The 11,125-nt window shown below is 41.5% G+C and overlaps 1 protein-coding gene across 1 annotated transcript; it reads right to left on the bottom strand.

Annotated features, from left to right (window-relative positions):
- Positions 1–5,694: 5,694 nt before the first annotated feature.
- On the bottom strand, positions 5,695–10,717 carry LOC118936255 (beta-galactoside-binding lectin-like). Its single transcript, XM_036938906.1, has 4 exons — positions 10,587–10,717; positions 6,830–6,909; positions 6,396–6,567; positions 5,695–6,215 (listed from the first exon to the last, which is right to left on the bottom strand). Exons 1-4 carry the CDS (start codon positions 10,590–10,592, stop codon positions 6,069–6,071), a joined length of 405 nt encoding a protein of 134 aa, XP_036794801.1. The 5' UTR covers positions 10,593–10,717; the 3' UTR covers positions 5,695–6,068.
- Positions 10,718–11,125: the final 408 nt, after the last annotated feature.

The raw sequence follows: 11,125 nt of genomic DNA, 5'->3' as shown, positions 1-11,125 counted from the left end.
TGTTTTTTCCCAACATAGATATACAATCTGGAATAATAAAGACATAAATACAACACACCAGAACTGGTTTGACAACAGCATTATTTGAGTTAAAAAATGATTGATGATGGACAACAATATGATTATTCAAAATGTATGAGAACACACAATGTTACATTCACTCCTGAGGAGTTTCTAATAGTTGTTAGAGCTGTCCCTAAAGGTGCTATTCTTCTTTTAGGAGAAAATAACATGACTCCAAGTGCAACTGTTGAGGAGTTTGTAGCCTCAATACAGCTAGAAGACATGTGCATTTTAAACTCTAACTATTATAACATGTTTATAAGAACTATGTCAATATGTTACCTTTCCCTCTGCTTTGCAGCCCTAGGACAAGTGAACTGGAACATAGTCTCGTTGTTGTCTGGCAAATATTGTATCATACAAACTCATTCATAGAATCTACCTGGCACTAGGTTGCTTAGTGGTTAGAGCATTGGGCCAGTAACCGAAAGGTTGCTGGATCAAATCCCCGAGCTGACAAGGTACTAAAAATATGTTGTTCTGGCCCTGAAAAAGGCAGTTAACCCACTGCTCCCTGGTAGGCTGTCATTGTAAGCAAAACTGACTGGTTAAATAAAAAAATACCTTTATTATACACATATTCAAATTAGCTACTGATAACAAACGTGCATTTTGTGGTTGAGACCCAGAGACTCTTGACCATTTATTTTGGCACTGTTCTTATGTCAGAAGATTTTGGAGTGAGTAAGATTTTATTTGAAAATAAACAACTATTAATGTTAATCTGAGAGACTCTGATATTATGTTTTGTTTTGATCCAAACGATATTGACCCTGATTTATCTTTCATTGTTAATTTGTTTATCTTTCATGGAAGATTCTTTATCCATAAAATGAAATGGGTGGAGAATTGAAATATTATTTTTAAATTATCAGTAAGTGTAATAACAAAAAAGCAATACGTACCATGAAAAAAAATATTTTCCCATGCATATGATGAAGCAGCATCACAGGCAGCCCAGATCTTGATTCCATATGTTGTGGGTTTAGACGGTATGTACTGCGGTGGGCCCAGGGTTGTAAAACAGGGGAAGGTGGGTCACCCACTTGTCCTACACTGACCTGATTGCAGCTAGCTTGTCTCTCTGTACTGACCTGATTGCAGCTAGCTTGTCTCTCTGCACTGACCTGATTGCAGCTAGCTTGTCTCTCTGCACTGACCATATTGCAGCTAGCTTGTCTCTCTGTACTGACCTGATTGTAGCTAGCTTGTCTCTCTGCACTGACCTGATTGCAGCTAGCTTGTCTCTCTGCACTGACCTGATTGCAGCTAGCTTGTCTCTCTGCACTGACCTGATTGCAGCTAGCTTGTCTCTCTGCACTGACCTGATTGCAGCTAGCTTGTCTCTCTGTACTGACCTGATTGTAGCTAGCTTGTCTCTCTGCACTGACCTGATTGCAGCTAGCTTGTCTCTCTGCACTGACCTGATTGCAGCTAGCTTGTCTCTCTGCACTGACCTGATTGCAGCTAGCTTGTCTCTCTGCACTGACCTGATTGCAGCTAGCTTGTCTCTCTGTACTGACCTGATTGTAGCTAGCTTGTCTCTCTGCACTGACCTGATTGCAGCTAGCTTGTCTCTCTGCACTGACCTGATTGCAGCTAGCTTGTCTCTCTGCCGCCGAGCTGGTCTGGTGTCTCGATTATCAAAGCAGATAATCCTGGAAATAACGTGGACGTTTTCCAGAGACATTGTTGTACTGAAAAGTTCTCTGCCAGTTTCTGCATCCAATAGGGGTTATGTGGATTCCCCGTTGGATCTGAAAACACCAGCAAGGATAAAAAAAAACAAAGTATGCATGTAAATGAGTTTGGTCCATCTTCTTCCATCTCTCTCCAAAAACACACCTTCCCTCCAGATTAGTGCAGTCCAGAGTGATTTTCTGGATGGTGTCTGGGATGAACAGTTCAAAAGAAGACGTTATGTCCTGAACATGAGTAACCACCATCCTTGTCCACCCTGATTCCATTATTATCACATTGGCAGCCATGAGGGGTGGCTCATTCCTTGGGCAAGAAGACCATTCATTTTCTAAATGTTTTGACATCCATATTTCTCCTCCTGCAGGCTGCTGATGAGCTGGTTGTTGACGGGCTGATCCTGGGATTGGCTGTTGACGGGCTGATCCTGGGGTTGGCTGCTGACGGGCTGATCCTGGGATTGGCTGTTGATGGGCTGATCCTGGGGTTGGCTGCTGACGGGCTGATCCTGGGATTGGCTGTTGACGGGCTGATCCTGGGATTGGCTGTTGATGGGCTGATCCTGGGGTTGGCTGCTGACGGGCTGATCCTGGGATTGGCTGTTGATGGGCTGATCCTGGGGTTGGCTGCTGACGGGCTGATCCTGGGATTGGCTGTTGATGGGCTGATCCTGGGGTTGGCTGCTGACGGGCTGATCCTGGGATTGGCTGTTGATGGGCTGATCCTGGGGTTGGCTGCTGACGGGCTGATCCTGGGATTGGCTGTTGATGGGCTGATCCTGGGGTTGGCTGCTGACGGGCTGATCCTGGGGTTGGCTGTTGACGGGCTGATCCTGGGGTTGGTTGTTGATGGGCTGATCCTGGGGTTGGTTGTAATAATAATGTGTAGGGGGGTGCACAGTGTGCACTCAATGAAAAGGTGTTATTTTACATGTTCTTCACGGAAAATGAGCCAAGGCCAATGAGTCTCAGGTTGAAAAAATAATGAATTGTATAGTTTTTCTTTTAATAAATATTGAAAATGGGTTCCACAGAACAGAACACCACACAAGGGTTAAAGAAAAATAAGGGTGACTATCCGATTCATCATTTTGTGGAAATGCACTGTAAGACAAAAAAACAATGTTCCTGATGCCCCATTGTAGTTCCTATGTTAGCCATATGTGTTAAAAAATGTGTATATACCTGTATACTGGCTATATCTTGTGCCTAAAACCGAAGTGAGTCTTTAGGGAAAAACTATGTGCTGGTGCAGTCAAATGGGTTAAATCCATAAGGCCAATAGGCCGTGGGGTACAGTGCTCTTTGGAAAAGGGTAGTCTATGGACTGGCAGAAAAACTATGTGCTGTTGCAGTCAAATGGGTTAAAACCATAAGGCCAATAGGCCGTGGGGTACAGTGCTCTTTGGAAAAGGGTAGTCTATGGACTGGCAGAAAAACTATGTGCTGTTGCAGTCAAATGGGTTAAAACCATAAGGCCAATAGGCCGTGGGGTACAGTGCTCTTTGGAAAAGGGTAGTCTATGGACTGGCAGAAAAACTATGTGCTGTTGCAGTCAAATGGGTTAAAACCATAAGGCCAATAGGCCATGGGGTACAGTGCTCTTTGGAAAAGGGTAGTCTATGGACTGGCAGAAAAACTAAGGGGATAATGGCCACCACTTAGTAAAGCAAAAAGCAACATTGATCCTTGGGCTTCCTTTTCTCATCCAAGCACTCTAAGAACGGAAGGATGAATGTCTTGTTACTAAAGCTTTTATTTGCTAGGCATTTCAGTAGAAATCTTTCAAAACTGCAGGTCAAACACAATGCTTGGTACAGGCAGTGTTTTCACTCTAAGTGTTGCGATTTTCCAACTTTATTGACACGAACTGTGATTGGATCATGAGCCAATTCACTCACCACTGCTCTACCAATCAAATACAGGTTAACTCATTTGATTAATGTACATTTTTCTATTGAACAGTGCAATTTGCAGTGGATTTCTTTCACATATCTTACTGTATTTACATACATGCATTAAATGTGACATGACTCAACACCTCTTAAGCTAGGCATGAGCTCATCGTCATAGGCTGAAGAGGTTGATAATTCATCTACCATGTGGTTTAATTAACTAGCATAGAAAGGTAATGCTGCAATGCTAAAACATGGTTATTCTCAGTATCATAATCACATACAGCTGGCTGTTTAACCAGTAAATGTGTATTGAGGACCAGGATGGGTTTGACAATTAGTTACAAATGACTATATACAGTTGAAGTCGGAAGTTTACATACACTTAGGTTGGAGTCATTAAAACTTGTTTTTCAACCACTCCACAAATTTCTTGTTAAACAAACTATAGTTTTGGCAAGTTGGTTAGGACATCTACTTTGTGCATGACACATGTAATATTTCCAACAATTGTTTACAGACAGATTATTTCACTTATAATTTACTGTATCACAATTCCAGTGGGTCAGAAGTTTACATTTCCATAAGTTGACTGTGCCTTTAAACAGCTTGGAAAATTCCAGAAATGTCTTGGCTTTAGAAGCTTCTGATAGGCTAATTGACATAATTTGAGTCAATTGGAGGTGTACCTGTGGATGTATTTCAAGGCCTACCTTCAAACTCAGTGCCTCTTTGCTTGACATTATGGGAAAATCAAAAGAAATCAGTCCTCAGAAAAATAATTGTAGACCTCCACAAGTCTGGGAGCACTTTCCAAACACCTCAAGGTACCACGTTCATCTTTACAAACAACAGTACGCAAGTATAAACACCATGGGACCACACAGCCGTCACACCGCTCAGGAAGGAGATGCGTTATGTCTCCTAGAGATGAACGTACTTTGGTGCAAAAAGTGCAAATCAATCCCAGAAAACGGCAACGGATCTTGTGACGATAATGGAGGAAACAGGTACAAAAGTATCTACAGTTTTACATTTGCATATGCCTTAGACAAATACATGTAAACTGTTTTTCACAATTCCTGACATTTAATCCTTGTAAACATTCCCTGTCTTAGGTCAGTTAGGATCACCACTTTATTTTAAGAATGTGAAACGTCAGAATAATAGTAGAGAGAAGGAGTTATTTCAGCTTTTATTTCTTTCATCACATTCCCAGTGGGTCAGAAGTTTACGTACACTCAATTAGTATTTGGTAGCATTGCCTTTAAAATGTTTAACTTGGGTCAAACGTTTCAGGTAGTCTTCCACAATCTTCCCACAATAAGTTGGGTGAATTTTGGCCCATTTCTCCTGACAGAGCTGGTGTAACTGAGTCAGGTTTGTAGGCCTCCTTGCTCGCACACACTTTTTCAGTTCTGCCAGCAAATATTCTATGGGATTGAGGTGATGGCCACTCCAATACATTGACTTTGTTGTCCTTAAGCCATTTTGCCACAACTTTGGAAGTATGCTTGGGGTCATTGTCCATTTTGAAGACCCATTTGCGACCAAGCTTTAACTTCCTGACTGATGTCTTGATGTTGCTTCAATATATCCACATAATTGTCCTACCTCATGATGCCATCTATTTTGTGAAATGCACCAGTCCCTCCTGCAGGAGAAAATTCCCTGACATTTCACATTCTTAAAATAAAGTGGTGATTCTAACTGACCTAAGACAGGGTTTTTTTTCTGGAATTGTGAAAAACTGAGTTTTTAACTAAATGTATTTGGCTCAGGTGTATGTAAACTTCCCACTTCAACTGTAACTGCACAGGAGTTGCATCGCTGATTTAATTCATTAGTAATTAGGCTGCATGAATGAATCTGTAGCCTGACATCTTGTAATGCATGTAATAAAGTCACTGAAGAATACTAGCCTATCCAAAGTGCTATTATGCAGAAACGATCTCTGACATTGATAGCTACACAGACATGTACAAAAAGAGAACCTGCTGATTAAAAATCACATTTTCACAAAGGAAGAAACAATCTGAAATAGTTCATAAAAAGATCATTTTAATGAACAAATACTTTGCACTTTTCTTAACCCACTTCTGGAATGATCTGGAATGATTGTTCCACATTAATGAAAGACACATTTATCTTCAATAAAACCATTTCAACACTTCCAAGCTTGTAATGTGCTGCTATTGTAAAATGTCTATTTTACTTGCAGGTTTCACTGTTAGTGGCTCCATCCATTGGTTAGGAATGGCAGCATTAAAACTAACTTAAAACTATGGTGAGTGAGTAAAAAAAACAGAGAATAAGGCTTGTGTGTGGACCTCTGGAAAGCCAATGAGTAGCCAGACCAGAAAGCTAAAGATCCAATTGAGTGCCTAATGGAGGATTCTCCACTCCGACTGGTCTACTTGATCTCGACGCCCTGGATCCTGACGTCGCCCTCGAAGTGCATGTATTTATACTTCTCGTCTCCTTGGCGATTGGGGAAGTGGATCTCAGAGCCGTCGGGAAAAGAAACTAGGAACTGCTCCTTGGTGAAGGTGATATTTATCTGAGACAGAGAAGTAATTACACATTTTTATCCAAAGACGTGCTTAGGTATTTGGGATGCAGTGATTGCAAGTTATTGCCACCAGAGGTCCCTAGTAGAACTCCCTTATACATATGCGAAGAGAGGAGGACATTCACATCAGCATGGGTTAAATTGGAAACACACAGTGTAATTTCTCACCTTAAACTTCTCTCCCTGGTTGAAGGGGAATCCTCCCTCTCTGTGCTCCTCACACCACTTGCCTCCATGGTAGGAATTACACACCACGGCCCGGGTGTCTCCGTGGGCGTCGAAGCGAGGGTTCATGTGCAAGGCGAGGTCATCCTCGCTGTTGCCCACGTTGATGACAAAACTACAGGAAAGGAAGAGGAGAGCACACAGACAGAAGGGATAATGAACATTCTTTAACCTACAGGACAAGAGGGTCTGGATTGATAATTACACAAACAGCTTATAGCTATAATCTACTTTCATTGTAGTTTGATAATATATGTTGTCAATATGAACGGATCATTCTCGTGATACAGTGACTAGTTTCTCTAGGAGGTCTCTAGGCTGCTGACTGAGAAGTGGAGTGACAATGAATTGTGTCTGAATGGTGGTTAGCTACTCACTGTGTTGCCTCAGAGTTAGGGATCCCTGTGATGGTCAGGGTCTGGCCCACCTTGAAGGACATGTTCTTTACCACAACACCCTGTAGGGAGAGAGAGAAGGGAGAGACCGAGAGAGAGAAATACATAAATTGAAACACATTAAAGGTGCAATTAGCTGATAGTTAATTGGCCATAAGTTATGGCCTATAACTTCTGAAACAAAGATGGTTCTATCAAAGCATTGTTATAGTAAGTACCCAGACGTCAATTCAATGTATAATCCACATTAAAATGATGCGGAACAACGTTGATTCAACCAGTGTGTGTTCAGTGGGTATAATGTAGATGGACGTGGCTCTGGTGTAGAGAGCTATAGAGTATGGCTACACTTTGCTAAAACCTTTCCTGTACTTTTATCCTAGACCCGTCAGTCTAACAAATACAACATCTGTCTCTAATTAAAGCTTTTCCATCTATGGAACAGCCCAACGATTTTTTTTATAAATCCCAGTCCTGGACAGCGTTCCCATTTTCCATGCAGTGATTTGGAATTTGGAGGGGGAGGGTAAATCTGTCCATAAATGATGGGGGAAGGAAGGCTGGGTTACACTCAGTAAGGCTTAAGTGAAGTCACATTTTCCGCAGGGTCCATATTATGGTAGGCAGCCAACATGGGACCAATGGAGGTTGGGCACGGCACAGAATCAAAGTACTGAGTGATCTTTACATGTGTCAGGGGAAATGGTGTTTAGATGATGTTTGTCTGCACATATACAGTCCTCTTAATGAGCTGCATATAGACCTCTTATTGTTGCCCTTCTTTCCATATGACATCTATTGGCTGTGGTGTGTAGTAAATGTTACCCATTTCTGTCACTTGGCAACTCCCTGTTCCTTCTCTGACAGAAGACATAGTTAACCAGTTGAGCTAGAGACCAGGTCGATAAGATACTGTATAACCCTGGACAACAGCAGCTAATCAAACAGGAACCTCAAAGGGAAATGACATCAACATTTGTACTTCGGTTTTGTTTCTGTCATCATAACAGTGGGCATTGGACAAGAACAACTGTCACACCTTACCCCTGAACATGTGTTTTAGCTTTCTTACTTGAATGCACTTCTTGTAAGTCACTGGGGGATAGGAGTGTGTACTTAATGCTTTCCGTGTAACTTTGAACGTACAGTAAGTGCCAAATCACTGCTTACAAGACATACACAGTAGGACACAGTATTAGGCCTTTAACAGTCCAGAGCCAGACACAAACCCATTGACATCCAATCCAGAAATACAACAGGATAATATAACATTAGAGCTCTATTAGTGTGGCACAGACTAGAAGACTACATTCTGACAAGAGAGAAAGAGAGAGAATGTAGAGGAGAGAGAAATGAGAGAGAGAGAGAATGTAGAGGAGAGAGAAATGAGAGAGAGAGAAATACGAGAGAGAGAGAGAATGTAGAGGAGAGAGAAATACGAGAGAGAGAGAATGTAGAGGAGAGAGAAATAAAGAGTGAGAGAATGTAGAGGAGAGAGAAATGAGAGAGAAATAAAGAGAGAGGATGTAGAGGAGAGATAAATAAAGAGAGGATGTAGAGGAGAGAGAAATAAAGAGAGGAGAGAGAAATAAAGAGGAGAGAGAAATGAGAGAGAAATAAGAGAGAATGTAGAGAGAAATAAAGAGCGAGAGAAATTAAGAGAGAGAGAGGATGTAGATGAGAGAGAATGTAGGAGAGAGAGAGAATGTAGAGAGAAATAAAGAGAGAGAGGATGTAGAGGAGAGAGAGAGGATGTAGAGGAGAGAGAAATAGGAGAGAAATAAAGCGAGGAGAGAGAAATAAAGAGAGGAGAGAGAAAGTAGAGGGGAGAGGAGCAGAAAGGGAGGGGTAGAGGGTGGAAGAGACCGACAGAGAAAGAAAAGTTACAAAAATGAGAAATAGGGAAAGTGGTATAAAGTTCAGAGAGAGAGAGTGGGAGAGAGGGGAGGAAAGAGAGAGGGGGCGATAGTGAAGTGTTGCATTCTTTCCGTGTTAGTCCTCCCTCTAATGTAAACTGTGTGCAAAATCTATGGCGCTAGCTGGACTTGGCTACATGCAGCCCAGTGCTACTTCAGACTGCAGTTCCCATCCCAGTGTGAGACATACCTCTCCACACTGTTTGAGAGACACAGGACAGCTGGGGCTGCAGCTGCAGGCAATGCAGAAATAGAATGGGTAGAATGGATATACATAGTTTGGAAATCCACATGATAACTCCTGGCTGTATACGTTACTTACTATCAAGCAGCTTACCTGACTGACATTTACATTATAGTCATTAAATAGCAGACGCTCTTATCCAGAGCAACTGCACACATTTTTCACACTGGTGCCCTGTGGGAATCGAACCAACAACATTGGAGTTGCAAGCACAATGCTCTACCAACTGAGCTCAGGACATGACAGCCAATCTAACCCTTGTTAACCTGACGTTTACTGTAGGTATATCCTATAGCTCCGCTTGGGGAAGATCATACTGGCTCACTGGATATAACATCACTCTGCTACTCGATCTATTCTGACTTCTGTTTACGATAACTTGAATTCATTTAGATCTGAATATAATTAACCCTGTTGCTCTCAACACATCTATGATTACCATGGTAACCACAAAACAGCCACGGTGAAACAAAGCCTTTACTTTTATACACAGCCAGAGACCTCAGAGAGTGTTCACACACACAGTTAACTGCATTACAAGACCAAGGAGAGTCATTGTTAGTCACGCCCAAGACACTATGCTGCACATTGAGTTCCTGTTAAAAGTGAGGGAGTAAGTAATATTATTGACTAAATGTGGATTGTAATGTCCAGGAACAGTAGGGTGTGGCCCAGGTTGAACCCACAGTGATGCTGTTCATGATCGTACTCTGATCAGAGGCAGTCTATCCCACACTGCCTACTGTACCCATATAACTCCCACCCAGCCAACTGTACTGTACCCACACAACTAAATACATATGGGTTCAGATTAAACACCCTAAAAATAGTGGTCCGGACCAAAGTCGATCTTATCAACACTGCTGGGGGTGCAGACATTGATAGCCTATACTTATGCTTATGGGTTCCCTGATTTGTTAAGGGTGTACCAAGCACCCCCATAGTTCAACCCATTCAAAACCTACTAGTACATACTGATTAGATCATCATATCTAAAGATCACATGGAAGGTATTAAGAGTATAAGAAACTATTTAGAAGACACATGGATCTTATTAATCCCCAAAACAAACATATCACTGCTGTCTGTCTTCTACATGCCTGCCCCACCAGGCCCTATGTCCACAACCTCTGTTATAAGTAGTAGTTTCAATACGTTTAAATCATTAATTGAGAGAATAAAATTAACTTTTGCAAACGATAGAACTACAAATTATATTGCAATGAGACACCCTTCTCATCTGTAGTCACTGCAGAAAAAAAAAAGTGCTATGTCATAAAACCTAGCCTGAACAAGACAGTCTACCATCTACCGTGCCAGAAGTCTGATTAGTCTTCTTAGACGCATCGACAATAAGGTTGACTATAAAAGGGCATTGTTAGAGAGGACATTGCTCTATTACATTGGGCTACAGAACATAGGCTATTAAATTCGGATAATTATTTTCCCAACAGCTGTTTTAAAGCGCCAACATGAACCGTTATGAACTTGCACTGCATGTAGGCTACTTTTCAGATAACAATCAAATGAACTAACATATCAGACATTGTAAACCAGTAAAATAAAACGTTGTACTTACACTCATCTTGACAGCACAAACCGCAAATGTTCACAGCTGAAGAATGCTTAGCTGGCTTCAGACTGCAGTAGAACCAAGCAGGCGAGCTTATATGGTCAAGTGCACTAGCCAAATGTGAGTGACGCTATGATAAACCAATAGGAGTATAGGCGCTCAAAAAACGGACCAATCACAGATAAGTTTTAAAAAGCGATATAAACTATTTAGCACGCAAGAGAGGACGAAAATAAAACGTCCATAGTTGAAGGTGATTGAGAGTGAGAAGATAATTAATGAAAGTTTATTTATGATCTATTTATAATAACAATATATTTGGGTGAGTCAGAGGAAAGGATGTAGATGACCACAAGACCAGAGACACAAGTAGAGATCACTTTCTTGTTGCCTGGGAGACAGCAAAATATTTGGTGCCAGACAAACTTTTGTAGCTTTTGACTAGGGGAAATTAAATTGTAGCTTTTAGTTGGAAATTGGTTTTAAATCATTGATCAAGTTTTATGTAGGACGATATGGAAGAAAAAAGTGTAGTCACAAGCTGA

The sequence above is a fragment of the Oncorhynchus mykiss genome, chromosome 12 (assembly GCF_013265735.2).
Source record: "Oncorhynchus mykiss isolate Arlee chromosome 12, USDA_OmykA_1.1, whole genome shotgun sequence".
NCBI classification, from domain to species: domain Eukaryota; kingdom Metazoa; phylum Chordata; class Actinopteri; order Salmoniformes; family Salmonidae; genus Oncorhynchus; species Oncorhynchus mykiss.
Note: the sequence above shows the minus strand (reverse complement) of the source record. Positions and strands in the feature narration are given on the sequence as shown.